This window comes from Spermophilus citellus (genome assembly GCF_964194105.1).
Source record: "Spermophilus citellus genome assembly, chromosome: 13".
Classification (NCBI taxonomy): Eukaryota; Metazoa; Chordata; class Mammalia; order Rodentia; family Sciuridae; genus Spermophilus; species Spermophilus citellus.
Window position 1 is genome coordinate 26865276 of NC_138193.1, and position 17202 is coordinate 26882477.

General features: G+C 37.5%; 1 protein-coding gene across 1 annotated transcript; it reads left to right on the forward strand.

Annotated features, from left to right (window-relative positions):
- Nucleotides 1–1729: 1729 nt before the first annotated feature.
- On the forward strand, nt 1730–16820 carry LOC308633070 (uncharacterized protein). Its single transcript, XM_081265531.1, has 3 exons — nt 1730–2193; nt 9598–9724; nt 14555–16820. The coding sequence occupies exon 3, from the start codon at nt 14950–14952 to the stop codon at nt 16228–16230; it is 1281 nt and encodes a 426-aa protein (XP_081121657.1). The 5' UTR covers nt 1730–2193; nt 9598–9724; nt 14555–14949; the 3' UTR covers nt 16231–16820.
- The last annotated feature ends 382 nt before the right edge of the window (nt 16821–17202 follow it).

Below are 17202 nucleotides of genomic sequence, written 5' to 3' on the forward strand. Positions count from 1 at the left end.
TGGGAAAGAGTGACCTGCTTTGGACACTTCCCTGTCCTCACTCAGGCACTGTCTCCCTGGGATATTGGGTCTGAGGAGAAATATTATTAAGGAAATGTGTCCATCACTTATGGCATAAAAAATAGGGGACCTGGACTGGGGTTGTGGCTCAGTAGTAGCTTACTCGCCTAGCACACATGAGGCACTGGATTCGATCCTCAGCACCACACTTTAAAAAAATAAAATAAAGATTGTGTTTCCATCTACAACTAAAAAAATAAATAAATAAATAAATAAATCAAGGGACGAGGCTCTTTGTTTCAGAGGACAGGGGACCTATAATAGTCAAATCTGAATGTGTTTGCTGCAATATGGCATTACAATCAGGAAAGTTTAATGAAATTGCACAGTAATTGTCATTATATTATTTCCACTCGTGAATACTATGCAGACATATAATTCATAAGTTGAAATCACCTTTTATGCGATGTTCATCACACATGTTCCCCTGTGGGGTTAAATCACTCTTCTAAGAGGAAACTTTGCCTTCAATTAGTTGTAGCCTGAGGCTCTCTTGTCCAATATGAGATATCCTGGAAGGTTTAAACCCAGTGAGTTTTGGGATATAGTTCCAAAAATACATAAGCTTCATTAGTAATTTTATACATGTGACATTGGTGTAGGACAGTTGAGGTCAGACTCCCAAGGAATTTGTAGGAAGCAGGTTTATTTAAGCTTTAGTTGTCCGGAGGAGCTAAGGATGAAAAATCTCTTAATCTAGGGAAATAAAGTGAAATTTATCCTCCTTGGGTGTTTACATAACAGTTACTCTCTTTCTGATATTTTTAGCACAGGGGTTTTACAGGTTTTTCCCAAGAAAAACAAATAATAACTTTTGTACACCAAGCTCTCTTGATACAGAGTCTGTTACAACATTTGTCTGTAAACTTGGCATTTACAAGAAAGAGGAAACTTCAAACCACAGTGAGATCTCTGCAGAAAAAAAAAAATCCTGCCCACATTCTTTTGGGGCTACATGAACATAATGATAATAATCTGGATAATATTCTGGATATATTCGTTTATGACATTACAATCAATTACCCTCTCTCTTTTAAATTTTTAAAGTGAATATTAGAAAATTTTAAGTTCCCCTTGTGCTTCACATATGGTTTTCATTGGACATTGCTGCCTTAGGGGATTGCTTTCCAGGCCAATCTGCAGAGTCACACGACAAGAGAGCAGGAAAGTTAAATGAAATTGCACAGTAATTGTCATTTTATTATTTCCACTAGTGAATACTATGCAGACATATAATTCATAAGTTGAAATCACCTTGTATGCGAGGTTCATCGCACTTGTTCCCTGGCGGTGCTAGATCACTCTTCTAAGAGGAAACTTTGCCTTGATAGCTGTAGCCTGAGGCCCTCTAGTCCAATTCACAGTCCTCAAGGGTGTGATCTCAAGCCAAAGTAATTCCATTTTGTTTAATAACTCCATTTTGTAAAACAGCCGTGCCACATAGGGACAAGTTGTTTTTCCTTTTCTTGTAGAGACCCTCAAGAACATGGTACTATCTAAGGGGGCTTTGTTTCAGTAACTGGGGTGACTGGGCTAATTGTGATTGGCTAACCTTCCCGCCGCCTGACTGCAATCTCCCACTTCTGTAACTTCGCTTGCTTGCTTTGGCCAAACCCCCTAACGTCCCTTTCGTGGTTTTTAAGCTTAAAAGAAGCGTCCTTGAAATTGTCCTTGCAATTGTTCAGGGATCTGGAGCAGACTATGTTCCCGGTCAGTGGCAGGTGTGCTTCAAGGCTTGATTCAATAATACGTGAGTTGTCTGGAAGTCAATTTAAGAAGTCCCGGACGTTGCTTTAACTACAAGAGAAAAAATAAAAGTTGTCAACAGGAACCTGTCATTCTGGCCTCACTGATTCCTGGGTTGGATGTCGTCTACTGTCACTCAGAAAGAAGGCTCTCTGGGCTCAGCCTGCGGGGCGGGTCTGCAGCCCTGTGCAGTGGAGAGAGCACTCGGGAGAACCGTCCAATCCCGGCACAGCCAGGGCGGCTTCCGCGTCTGGCCGTGCCCTTTCCTTCTGAGCCGCGCTTCTCGCGATTTCGGCTTCCATCGCCAGCCCTGGGGTCCCAGGTGGCTTTGCCCTGCAGGTGCTGAAGATCCCTGGCGGCTGCCTGGCTCCCGAGCGCCAGGAAATGGTGAGTGGGGCGGGGCCTCTTGAGCCCGGGGAGGGAGGTCGTTGGAACCGCGGGACTGGCTGCGGTGGGGCCAGGAGCTGCTGGGGACTCCGGGGTCCGTGGCCTGAGCCCTCCTCCTGGCAGCGTCCCCTCAGGCCCCTGGCCAGCCAGGTGGGGAGCGTGTCGGCAGCGGAGCTCCTGCCCAACCTGCTGCACCGCCTCAGCTGGCCCTAGAGAGTCAGGAGCCGCGGTCTTCCCAGGTGGGTGGTGATTGACAGGTGGACGGCGGTCTGAGAAGTCTCTCCATGTGGGATTTTCCTGCAGGAGAGGAGCAGTGGCTCTGGGCCTCGCTGCCGCCGTCCTCCTGAGCTAGCTGGCTTTCTTGCTTTTTCTCCCTCCTTCCCAACCTTCCTTCCGCAGGGTGCTTTACCAGGAACTCCATCCCTGGTTCTGATGTAGGGAGGAGGGGGCGGCACCTGAGGAATTCGCGGGCAGCAGGTTTACTTAAGTCGCAGCCTCCAGAGCGAGCAACGCGGGGACCCTGGTAGGGAAATTCTCTGAGATTTATAGTCAGTGCGTGGTTACAGGGCAGCTACTCCTTGTCCCATATTTTTAGGATACAGAGAGGTTTCACAGGTTATTATTTTACCAAGGAAAACAAAAATAATAACATGTACAGCAAGCTCTCTTGAGACGGAATTTGTTACATTTGTCTCCAAACTGGCCTTTTATAAGAAAGAGAAAGTTCAAACCACAGTGAGCGCTCTGGGGGGAAAAAATCCTGCTGACATTCTTTGTAATGATCTTGCTGACGAGAAGCTTACTGTTGATAGCGGTTCTTTGGGGCGACATCAGAATTTTTTATTTTGAGAAAAGTTGCTGAGACTGGCCTAGATATGTTTGGATTTACAAAGACTGTTCTATTGAATTTAAGAATATAATTTTCAGCCAGGCACATGGTGCACACCTGTACTTCCAGCGGCTCAGGAGGATAAGGCAGGAGGATCAGGAGTTAAAAGCCAGCCTCAGAAACTTAGTGAGGCCCTAAGCAACTCTGTGAGACCCTATTTCTAAATAAAAGAGGCTGGGGATGTGGCTCTATAGTTAAGCGCCCTAGGTTTAAACCCCAGTACAACAAGAAAAAAAGAATACAATTATATGGATTCTTCTATGGATTTTTTAATGTTGTGATTCCTTGATCATTATGGTAGTATTATAGTTTCATAATATACATTATCTCATAATGATAGCTACTCCTTTTGCTTTAATAATTTAAAAGTTTCTTGGCTAAATGAACATATATTTAACTTATGGATAAATTTTAGAAACTTATTCTTTGGTTCCTTATTCCATTACAAATAAAGCATGCTGAATATTTTTATTAGTGCATTATATTCATACATAATGTTGGTGTTCATTTGACATAATCATAGAAGCATGGGTATAATTTGCTCCATTTTAGTGGTACTTCCCCTTTCCCTCTCCTCCTAGCTCCTCATTCCCCATCCTCTCCTCGTCTTCCTTCTGTTTATTTATAGTTTTAAACTACTGGTTTATAGATAAACATAATGGTGAAATTTACTGTGATATATTCATATATGTTCAGAGAAGTTTTGATGGGATAATATAGATAAGTGTGGAGAAAATGGTCATTGTTGTAATGATGACTTTTGTCACTGGTACATGGGGTGTGTAATTGAGACTTTTATGGACTTCGGTATATTTTAGTTTCTCATAAATCCCACACATTTCTCTTAACAAACATGTTCCTGAAAGAATTCCCCACGCAAAGACACTTCGCCGGGAGAATTCCAATTTTATTGTAAAAAGCTATGTGCTTATATAGAACTAAAGGGGAGATGGTAGGGCTTAGATAAATGGCAGGCCACCCGTTTATTGGCAAGTTCTTCCAGATATGAGTTCCCGCGCCCAGGCATTAGTTCTCATTGGGGCTAAGGTTCCCCGCCAGCAAGGTTTGAAATTGGCACCGGCGGGAGAGTTCACAAGGGCGGGAACTTTTCGCGCCACTGCAGAGACGAAGAAGGTAGGAAGGAGAAGTCCTTAGGCGCCATGTTGGGGTTTTTTCTCTGGGGTACGGCTGCCGTTTATACTTTTCCCAACAGTTCCCATGTGAGATACAACATTTATGTGAATCTGTATGAAACTCACGTGGTGTTGGGCTTGGTGGCCCTGAGTCTGTTACAATAGTCTGTAATCCCAGTGGCTCAGGAGGCTGAGGCAGGAGCATCCTAAGATCCATCAACCTCAGCAACTTAGCAAGACCCTAAGCAACTCAGTGAGACCCTATGTCTAAATAAAATACAAAAAAAAAAAAAAAAAAAGATGAGGATGTGGCTCAGGAGTTAAGTGGCCCTGAGTTCAATCCCTGGTACAAAAAAAATAAATAAATAAATAAAAATAAAAAACAAGCAAAAAGTCTCATGGTGTAAATTTGTGTGTGTCCATCCTCACGTGGTCAAAATGACTTTCCCCCATGTAGACTTTGACACTGGGTTCTCATCCCTCTCGCTGATATTTTCCTGGTCCTGTGTTTTAGAAGTGCTTAATGTAGGATCCCACAGCTGGCCTAAGTTCTCTTGGAGTGTCTCATGAATGTCAGTACCTGGGTCTTATCCTGATAGAGAGCTGTCTGAATTTAGGGGTGTAGTCTCTCAGGAGTAGCTGAGTGTCCTGCAAGTGGGAGGAATCTCCTGGTGCACCCTTTATCCAAAAGACACTTATTTCCTTACCTTGGCTACTGTGTATACTGCCAAGTGAAGATGAGTATGAAGTCATTTATTAACAGAGAGATTCCAGTTCCTTTGGCTGTATACCCAGAATTATTTTCACTGAATCATATAGTAGTTCTATATTTAGTTTTGAAACAACTTTCATGCTACTAAAGATACATAATTGTGTCTGGCTCCTAGAAACCATTATTTCCCACAGTTTGTTGTTCCTCTTCCTGAGTGTGCAGGCTCCTTAGGCACACCCCTGGGCCTCAGGTCTTTGAGCAATACAGCTGTGTCCTTCTATGTCATTAGGGTTCACATCTGCTGACATTTCTAGGAGCCTCTGCTTCTGGTGGGGGAGTATCATGTATCTTTAGTAGCAAAATAGTTTCCACAGATAGATAATGACAACTTAAACTCCACCTTCACTTCATGAGCATTCATTTACTCCATATGTTCTTCAATACTATTTAGTTTTGTGTGTATGATGTGATTTTATTTTACATTTCTCTAATTTCCAAAGAGGTTGAGAACACTTAGATATTTCATATAAACAGTGACTCTTCAAATTTCTTGCCTGTTTTTCGTTTGGGGTCTCTCTTTGAACCTTTCATTGTATATTTGATTATATGTGAGGAAATGAGTTTCTTTTACTCTATGACTTCATCTCTCTGCACCCTTTATTGATATCATTTGATTAATAGAATTTTTATTAATATTGTATAATTTATAAAATTAAAAAAATATTATTTTGCGTAACTTTGTAGAAAAAATAACTCTCTTTTATATTTATTGATATTTTTACCCTTCTTCTGTGATACTGTGGATTGAAGCCAGGGTATCCTATGACTGAGTTGCATCCTCAGCCCTTTGAAAAATTTTACTTTGCCTCAGGGTGTTGCTCACTTTCTGGGGCTGGCCTCACAATTGTGATCCTCCTGCCTTGGCCTCCAGAGCACCTGATATTGCAGGTGTGCACCACCACATGCACCCTAGCCCACCCTTTCTTACATCAACTTTTCAATGCTTTATATCTTCTTTTTATTTCAGAACTTATTGCATCTGAAATGAGTTCTTATGTGGTATGAATGAAGGGTACAATAGCATTTTATTTTCACACAGTTGTCCAATTATTCCTGCATCATTTTTTGGGGGGAGGGGGAATGTCATTTTTTTTCTTTCCTGAACTGTAATCTCTATCATTTATCATTGTCTAATATCAAGGGATATATGAAGGGTATTGTTTCAATTCCACAGCCTAATTATTCCTTTCATTACATGGTCTATGCTGTACAAACACGTGTGGACTACTGGTTTTTGGGATAAAAAACTTCAGGTACAATGGCTGTAGCATATAGCCTATGCACATAGTAATTCATGCCATCTAGGGCTTGTCATTACTCTCTATGATGATAGAATTATCTTACATCTTCCAGAATATTTCCCCAACATTAATAGAAACATTGTTGCATATGTACAATTATATAATATATAATTAACACAATTTTTACTTGTCAAATTTATCATAGTTCTTTCAATTTCATTTGTTTTTTAAAGCAACAAATTCGACATTAGTGATACTCTGTGTTGTGTTTATTTTCAAATTTTGCTCTTTTGCTTAGGATTTTCTTTACTGTTATTTTCACAAAATTTGCTTTTTCCAAATTACTGATTACTTGCTAATAAATTATTTGTCCTTTTATAGTGTACTGGTTGAAGACTGTATGTTTCCTTTTTAACATCAGTTTTAGATTTGTCCCACTTTATTACAGCCTTATGGAGGTTTGATGGACATATGTTAACCTATATATATCAAAGGTTTATGCTTTTATGTTTGGACATTTGTACACACCCATGAAACCAGAACTGCAGTCAACAAACTTATTATATCCATTACTAAAAATGTCCTCTAGTACTCATTTACATCCCTCCCAAAATTTTATGTAATAAATTTGATCTTATTGAGCAAGAACAGGGCAAACTTCAAAATGATAAAGATCCTTGAATTACCATAGAGGGAGCACTTCCTGTCTCTACATCAAGACACAGAGCATTGATCATCCCCAACAACCCTCCTTGCCCTCTTCCTCTTACCACCCCTCAATTCTCCCCAGCAATTAGTACTGTTTTCCACTTAGTTCTAGAGAAGTGTTAGTTAAAGGCAAAGCAAGCAAACGGTAAAAGAGAAGTGTGACTCCCTCTTTACTCAATCACAGAAAAAGGGGAGGAGAAGGGGGCAACAGTGGGCTGGGCTCCAGCGCTGACCCCGGCCCAGCCAGGTGCTCTCTGATAGGAGGGCATGTGAGGTGAATCCTAGGATGAAGGAGAGGCTGGGCAGAATGTGAGACTGTGGCTACTAGGAGAGGCTGGCAGACTGCAAGGAGGGGGAGGGGGAGGGGGAGCTGGGGACCAGTTGGAGGCTCAGATGCAGCAGGCTGGAAGGTGTAACTGTGGCAGAGGGAGGGGGAGTGCCAGCACCTGGGGAGGTGGAGTTGAGAAGGCTGGTGTGAACTCAGAGACATGGGATCCAGGGCTGTGATGAAGGGAGACTAGGTGTTTCAAAGTGTGAGGAAGAGGACTCAAAATCCATGCTGAGCCCCCTGAGTTTGAAGAACAGGGTCCCTGAGGTTTCATTGTAGGATTATAGAAGATATGAGTGTAAACAGCGCGGTGGACTCCATGAGGAACACATAGAGTAGTAGGCTGTCCTAGAGTGGGTTTCTCAACCTCCTGTAGTAAATCACAAGTGGTCGTCATGCCATAAAGGCAGAGGACACTTTTTTTACTGTGTGGTCAAGTTTTTTTTCCACTGATAGGCTACTGATTGATCTATCTGCAGTGTCCATGGGAGAACTCCAAAGGCTGTACCTTCTTTCTTGTTCATATAAGGTCTTTTAAAAATTTTGTTCTAATTAGTTATACATCACAGCAGAATACATCTTAATTCATTGTACATAAATGGAGCACAACTTTTCATTTCTATGGTTGTACATGATGTACAGTCACACCATATGTGCAGTCATACATGTACATAATGATGTCCATCTCATTCCACCATCTTTCCTGCCCCCCATGCCACCTCCCCTCCCCTCCATCCCCTTTGCCCAATAAAAGTTTCTCCATTCTTTCCCCCCATATATCCCTATTATAGATCAGCATCCACTTATCAAAAAGAACATTTGGTCTTTGCTTTTTTGGGGGATTGGCTTACTTCTCTTAGCATGATATTCTCCACCTCCATCCATTTACCTGGGAATGCCATAATTTTATCTCTTAATGCTGAGTAATATTCCATTGTGTATATAATACCACAGATTCTTTATCCATTCATCTACTGAAAGGCATCTAGGTTGGTTCCACAGTTTAGCTAATGTGAATTGAGCTGCTATGATCAGTGATATGGCTGCATCACTATAGAATACTGATTTAAGTCCTTTGGGTATAGAGCAAGGCATACGTGACCTGTGGGATTCAAAAGGTTTTCTTTTTTTTTTTTTTTTTACTGTTTTTTTTTAATTTTTTTTATTGGTTGTTCACAACATTACAAAGCTCTTGACATATCATATTTCATACATTAAATTGAAGTGGGTTATGAACCCCCAATTTTACCCCAAATGCAGATTGCAGAATCACGTCGGTTACACATCCACAATTTTACATAATGCCCTATTAGTAATGGACATCGGATTGTCTTGGTATCCTAGATTCCCATTGAGGATGTTTCTGGGTCATTAGAAAAAGTGAACCCTGCTTTGTTTTCATTCCATCTGGATGCTCCACTATCTATAAATAAACAAAACTTAATAAAATGCACATTCATTTCCCCTAATAACAAAGTAAGTCCTAAAAGAACAGAATGATTAGAAGAGACTCAATCTCTACAATGCCATGGAAAGTCTGCTGAAATACTTAATTATGTCATTTAGTTTCGATTTGGCCACAGACATCACAGCAGTGATGATGTGTCCTTTTATATTGACTGACACTTTGTACCAATTTGTTCTATTTGTTCTTCAACTCTTTTAACCTTATTTGCTTGATTTAAATGCTTTCTGCCACATTTTCCCTATAATGTTATATTTCTTTGTCTTTGACTTGAGGTGTTTTGTTAGGATTTTCTAAATAATCTACATAAACCATCATATTTGATACAGAAACTCTTTTTCTTAGTACTTTTTATTTGTGTGGCTTGCTTTGGGGAATGCAACCTCTGCTGCCTTTTGTTTCATACAGTCATTGGCTCTATTACTGGAGGTCCTGAAATAGACCACAGTCCTGTAGGCTTTCATTTTATTCTACCTGTAGTTCACAGACATTAACCTCATTTTATATAATGGTTGTGCACTTAAAATCACCCTTCTTCTCACCATAATTTTCTTCTGTGAGAAATAGACAATTTATCATATGATATATAAATTCACAATTAAAATGAATATGCTCGGTTGATGCCTTAATTTTTCATTTTATTTTGTAAAATTAGAGTATAAAAACTTTTTTGTGGATTTGTGACACTCTTTTCTCAGAGTTTTATAATAGAGAAAATCACTATTATGAAGTATTTTCTTGAATAATAAACAACACTCACCAGTTAAGAGCCAGGTCTACTAACTATCATTTCGTCTTCAGCCAACTTTCAAGCTCTGTGAATGATCAAATGGTCAATGTGCTCTTAATTTATCTATTCCTATTTCAGGAACTGTTGGCATTCACCGATGTGACCATTGATTTCTCTGAAGAGGAATGGGAATGCGTGGAGCCTGCTCCGAGGAACTTATACAAAGAAGTGATGCTAGAGACCTACAGAAACCTGGTCTTCCTGGGTGAGCAGAGTTCCCTTCAGAATTCCAAATAAATCAGAACTCCTAATTGTATAATTTTTGTACCTTGCAGAATATCTATTGGGCACTTCTGCTCTTCATGAATGAGTTTCAGATTCTTGCTTTCAAGAAAAAGGATTGGGCAATTTTTGTTACAGAGAAGAAAATGTTAATGCCATTTATTTCAGTCCTTAATCTTTCTTTTTCCTGAAATGATGTATACTTTTCACTTAAAATTCGTGGTACTTATAGTAATGCAGTGATATAGAATGATGTGACCTACATGTCAAAATCCAAATTCTTCCCTTTATAGATAGAATAGAAGCATCAATATTCTCAGTAATAATCCCAACAAATAGTAAATTCATTTTCCAATGAACACATTGCCTCTAAGCTGTATTTGGACACCCTCCCCTGGTGCAAAGAAGAGAGCCCTGAGCTATGTACCCAGGTGGGCAGAAATTCATGAAACAGAGGACACAATTGAGAGGTCCAAAGGCAAGGAGGAAGCCAAATTCAAATGTTGGTGGAGAAGTTATTATGCCACAGAAATGGTCTTGCAGGAGCTTAGGTTTATTTCTTGTACTGTCCTATATTGAGCATGGTTTCCTCTTCTTTAATCTCCTCCTTCTTCTCCATGGATGTCTGTGTTGAGTCAAATCAACATCCCAAGCACTCCCCTTTGCTTATTATGTCAGCATGATCTGATGGCATTTTCATCATTTGACATGTCTCTCAGAAATCTGTGCACATTTCTGGAGACCTATAGGTGAATTTATTATAATATAGTAGTATCAGAAAGTAGTTTCTCTTTTATCCTTATGTTTTTATTATTTGAAATTTCCTTATCAGAGCTCATTATGAATACTTATAATGAATATTCTGTGGAACTTTTATGTCATTAGTGAATGACTGCTCATTTTGCTTATATGGTCATAGGTGATAACTACAGTTATATAAAAGGGTTTGCACAATAATCAATCAATGGTTGTTCTGAATTTTGTTAGTTAAATTTTCTTTTTATTTTTTCCTTTTCTGTATTTCATTTTATACAGTAGATTTTGAGTTGTACTGTAGGTTTCCTCCCTCATTTCATGTTTCTATTTTTTTTACCTACACTTTATAATTTGATGGCTATTCCCAATATTTCACAAATTAGGGCATGTAAGATGAAATTAAATTATGTCTGATTTTTGTTTCCATTGTCAATACAATTATATTTGCTTCTATTTTTATTTAATTTTTAATTTTTTTTCTTTTGCCAATAAAATTACATTTGAGATAAAGTACTTTGTATCTCATAAGTTTTTGTTTTAAAGTATGTTGCACATACGATAATCATTTTCATACCAGCCTCTGATCACTTTTGTGTGCAATATTCTTATACACTTTTGCCTTCAAATTGCATCTTTAGGTTTAGTCTCTGATAATCTGCATATAGTTGTAACTTTTTATTTGTTTCCTCTGCTTCCTTTAATTCTCTTTTCCTTCTTTTTTAATTGGGTTATCTTGTGGTTCATAGATTGTTATCATGACATTAATTGATTCCTCTTTCACTTCCCTTTATTCTATGAGTATTTTGTCTTTTACTTTGATATTTTATAAAAATCATTTTAAATGATATGTCAAGAGCTTTGTAATGTTTTGAACAACTAATAATAAAAAAATTTTAAAAAGTCATTTTAAACTTACACTAGGTTTTTAACTGGCAACAAGTTGACTTCAATTCATAACAAAATTTATTATATTTATGTATCCTTTGAAAATTATGTTATTGATGACACATTTATTTTTATATTCCATACATATTTAGAGGTTTATGGTGATTTTTATGTTTTTATACTTTAAATTCTATAGAAAAAGTATTCTATGACCCATTGGTCCAGTAAAATTGAATTCTATATTGGTACATGAATTTTCCTTACAATGAAAGTTTTAAAATTTTATATGACTTGTGTTGCTGTGCACATTCATTTCATTTTTCAATATGAATAATTCACTATAGTATTTTTTGAAAAAGAGGTCAAGTATTTATAATGTTTGGGTGCACTTATACATATTTAAAATCTTTATTTTTATTCATGTTGAAGTATAGTATTTCTGGTTATAGTATTCTCAGTTGGGAAGTTTGTTTTATCACCCCTTTGATGCTATTCTCCTGTTTCATTCTGTATTGCAAGGCTTCCATTAATAAATTGACTAATAATTATATTCAACTACCCTTCTCAGTTGTACATTTTTCTTTTGGTGCTCTCAAGATTCTCTCTTTGAGATCACTGAAAAATTGAGTACAATGCACTTTGTATCTTTTTGTTTCTACTTAGACATAATTGAACTTCTTTAATTTTGACTTCTTTTTTTTTTTTGCTCATATTTATCTTTTCTCAGACTGTTAAAATTGATACTGGAGATTGAACTCAGTTGTTTTTCCATTGTTCTTTTCTTCAGCCCTCTTCATTTTTAATTTTTGACAGTCTCACTAAGTTGCTGAGGTTGGCCCCTCTGGCTCATTCTCCCAATTTGCTAAGACTGCAGCTGTGCCCAACCCCCACCCCACTCTCTCAGACACTATTTCTTAAGAAATCCTTCAAGTACACAATTTTTGCTTGTGTCTAGTAATGATTTTTTTTATCTGAATTTTACTCAGTTTTCTGTGTTCTCATTTATTTCACTAAACTAAACTTATTTCACAAGGCTATTTAGGTCTTTTGGTTAGTTCATAACTTTTTCTTTTGATTAGCCAAGTCTCCATTTTTCCTTGAGTATTGTACGACTTTGGATTTGTCCATATAACAGCCAGCAAATAGTAGATTAATAGTCATTTTGGAAAACAATATGGGAGTTAGTAAAGAACTGAAAAACAGGAAGCACAGTGCTACATGTTTGAAATCCCAGGTAATAGGGAGAACATGTAAGATGCTTGTCACACCATGTCTCAAAATTAGCAAGCTTAAAGGGTTTTGTGTAGTAAGTCAATAGTATCACACCCTTGGGCTTAATCCTAAGCACCACACATAAAAAAATTAAAAGTGGAATGACCCTGTTATCCAGAAATACAAGTTCTAAATAGGTATCCTGAGGAGATTAAATCATCATGTTGAAGAGAGAGCTCCACTACTGCTTCAGTGCAAATATTGTTCACAGTAGTCAAGACATAGACTCCACCTATGTGCTCATCAGGAGTTGGATGAGTAAAAAAGATGGTATTTATACACAATTACTAATAGAAAAGAGATATCTTTTCAATTAAAGTGACAAGGGATGAATATGCAGGACTTTGCATTGCATGAAATAAGGCAGCCACAGAAAATAATTTGCAGCCTCATCTGACTCACATGTGGAACTCACAAGTGCAGAGAGTGAAACGGTTACCAACTCCTGCATGTTCGGAGTGTTGATGAAAGACCGCTATATATATTTTTTATTTTATTATTTTTTTTTAAAGAGAGAGAGGAGGAGAGGGAGAGGGAGGGAGGGAGAGAGAGAGAGAGAGAGGAGAGAGAGAGAGAGAGAGAGAGAGAGAGAATTTTTAATATTTATTTTTTAGTTCTCAGCGGACACAACATCTTTGTATGTGGTGCTGAGGATCGAACCCGGGCCGCACGCATGCCAGGCAAGCGCGCTACCGCTTGAGCCACATCCCCAGCCCCGAAAGAATATTTTTTAATATTTATTTTTCAGTTTTCGGTGGACACAACATCTTTATTTTATTTTATGTGGTGCTGAGGATTGAACCCAGTGCCCTGTGCATGCCAGGCGAGCACGTTACCGCTTGAGCCACATCCAGCCCAATATATTATTTTAAAGGACATAAGAAGTTTTGAGCCCATGGTGTGACACTTAAATACTGAGCCACATCCCAAGCCCTTTTACTATTTTTTATTTTTTACAGGGTCTTGCTAAGTTATTTACAGTCACACTAGTTTGCTGAGGCTGAATTTGAACTTGGGATCCTCCTGCCTCAGACTCCTGAGTTGTGCAGAATCAAGGCTTGTACCACCACACTGGCAAATGTACTGTATTTTTGACAAATGCTAATCGAATGAATACAATGATTTCTAAACACTAAAATGATGATTAGATAAAATGTTCCTTAGCTAGAATTAGTCATTGCACCATATATTATATTTTCAAATACCATTAAATACTTGGTAAATACATGAATTTAACAAATTTACTTTGTTAATGAAATGAATCAGTAAATAACCAAAGTTATAAAATTAAAAACCAAGTTATTTGTCTTGATCTCCATGTGTTGACTTTATCTAGGTAATACTGACATAGGCTGTGCCTGTGTGTGTGTGTTTGTGTGTAATGTGTGCTTACCAATAAAAAGATTTTTTCATATTTCTCCTTACAGACCATATACTCTTTGCCCCTATTGAATATCTGTATTATTGTCATCCAACATTTGTTATATCCAGGTTTCTCATGGTAGACAGAAAGTGCTTTTCAGGCAGTCGCCAAGAAAGCCAAAAATGTTCATGTTTACATTTTCCTTTTCCTTTTGAGAGAAAAGAAGGAAGTTGGTTGATTTTTCCTAATTGTAGAATGTACATTCTTGAGGAAAAAGGCCTGTAGTGAATAAAAGAAACACATTTTTCTTTTCTCTGCTATTTTCTTCTTAATGATGTACTTCTCCACACTGAATTCTCAGATGATTTGGGTAATTCTTACAAAGTACATTTGTTATTTAGTTCATATATTTATGGAGAAATGATGGTCTTTGATGCCACACAATTGAAGTTCTGACTGCTATAATTGTATGTTAGATTTGTAAAGTGTATTATAAGTATAATATGTAAAATAATTGTTATATTCAATTTTTTCCAGCCATGACCTCTCATCATACCCAGGATATTTTACCAGAACTGAACAGAGAACATTTATTTATAAAAGTGATAAAGAGAAGATATAAAAATTGTTACCTTGACTATTTACAACAAAATAAAATACAGAACAGTGTAAGTAACAATGAAGATCAGAAATGATATTATAAAGAAGACACATTAATAGCGACAGTTTTTAATAAAAATGTCCTTAATAATATCGACAGTCCTTGAGAAGATTTAATAGCTCAGAAAAGTATTCAATTTATAACTGAAGGACAAGTTTCTGAAAGTGTTGATTTTGAAAATTTCTCTACACTCTGTCCATCATTCTGCAATGAACAAAAGATTTATTCTTATGCTCAAAGATACACTTTTAATGATTGTGGGAAGGCCCCTATGTACTCCCTACTGCTTAATCAAAATTCAGATACAGATTTCTGCAAAGTGTGCAACACATGTGATGAAACAAGCAACACCTTCAGCCAGGTCTCTATGCTAAGCAATTACCAGTGCCCTTTCATTGGAGGAAAAAAGCATGAATCTAGCAAAACACATAATAAATTTAGCTTTCATTGCAATCAAAGGGAACATCAGTGTGGTAATTGTGCCCAGAACATTCACAAAGATGACAGATGTAAGAAAGTCCCTCCTCATTGCTCAAAGCACCATCAAAGTACTCAGAGCCAAGAGATGCCTTGCAAATGTGAGGAATGTGAGAGAGCTTCTTATCCAACTGCAAGCATTCCTCAATACAATGGAACTCATCCTGAAAGGGAGCCCCACATATTTAAGGAATATGTTCAAGCAGGAAGTTCCACACCACTTTCTAAAGACTACAGGTACCATAGCAGTGGTCAACACTACAAATTTAAAGAGTGTGGCAAAGCTTTTAATCAAGGATCACTCTCTATTATGCACCCCAGAATTCATAGTGTAGAGAAACCCTACAATTGTGAAGAATGTGGCAAGTTCTTTTTTAAACACCTGGTATTGCATAGCAGTGAGGAAACCTACAAATATAAAGAATGTGAAAAAACATTTAAGGAATTTTTAACCCTTAGTCAACATCAAAAGAGTCATACAGAAGAGAAGCCCTATAAATGTGAAGTATGTGGCAAAGCTTTTAATAAAAGATCATGCCTTACTCGACACCAGAGTATTCATACTGTAGACAAGCCCTACAAATGTAATAAATGTGGGAAAGCTTTTAAAAATAATGTATGCCTTACCAAACATGAGGTAATTCATACTACAGAGAAGTCATACAAATGTGAAGAATGTGGCAAAGCTTTTAATCGAAGATCATGCCTTACTCAACACCAGAGAATTCATACAGGAGAGAAGCCCTACAAATGTAAAGAATGTGGGAAAGAATATACTCAAATAGCAGGCCTTGCTCAGCACCAGAGAATTCATACTGGAGAGAAGCCCTATAAATGTGAACAATGTGGCAAACGATTTACTCAAAAAGTAGGCCTTACTCAACACCAGAGAATTCATACAGGAGAGAAGCCCTACAAATGTACTAAATGTGAGAAAGCTTTTAGGTATAAATCAAGCCTTACCCAGCACCAGAGAATTCATAATGGAGAGATTCAATGTGAAGAATGCGGGAAAGGTTTTAATGAAAGAATATGGTTTACTCTTCACCAGACTAATCATAACAGGGAGGGGTAATTCAAGTGTAAAAACTGTTGCAGAACTTTTAGCAATTGCACAAACGTGGCTTATCACTGGAGAAGTCATAGTACATAGAATCCAAAACAGTGTAAATACTGTGCCCAAGTCTTTACTCAAATTTCAAATTTTTCTTAACATTAGAAACCTGATACCTATAGGGTATGGGGAAAGATATTTGCCTGAAATATGTGCCTTAAAAACAGCAAAATATCTACAATAAAGAAAACACCTTTAGAAATATAAGAAATATATCAAAACTTCTCTTGATGTACCATGAGAGGGAAATGAGGGATTGCCTTTTGCCTAAAATTTGTTAAACAACCCTAGGTAATGTGGGAGAAATAAAGAAATTCTCATAAGTAGTATAAAAGAGTTTAGAAACCTTGTCTCTGGAAGGATGCAAATTTATTATAAATCAAAGATTTTTCAATACTTTCACTTTTAAATACTGGAGAAAACATAGATTCTTTTAGCAGAAGAAGTCTTGTTCCACAGAGTTGTTAATCTACAATTTCAAGTCTTTGCAGTGGATTATAAAATACTTTATTCACATTGTGTATAAATTTTCCCACTAAATAAAAGTAAAAATTTTTAATGTTTAACATGTTAGGTGTTGAATCATGGTAATATGTCAGAGATATTACTGTGTTCCCGTTTACTAAAGGTTCCATGCAACAGATAGTAAAAACATACTAAAATATCTCCATTAGTCTTTTTAGAAACATCAGCTCATTTGGAGAATAGTATTCACATAAATCAGATCTTCATTTATTTTTTTCTGTTTGTAATTATGGTGATCTTAAGACAGTTATAGGTAAGATATAAGAACATGAAAATAAGCCCCAGATTTCTCTATCTTGAATTACTACTCTCAAATTTACCCTACACATTCTGGTCCCAGTGGTGGACACCTTTTTTTCCAGCAACTGAGGAGGCTGAGGCAAGAAGATCCCAAGTTCAAAGACAGCC

Excerpts from the sequence above, each read along its gene's own strand:
- LOC308633070 (XM_081265531.1), top strand. The coding sequence starts at position 14,950 with ATGTACTCCCTACTGCTTAATCAAAATTCAGATACAGATTTCTGCAAA.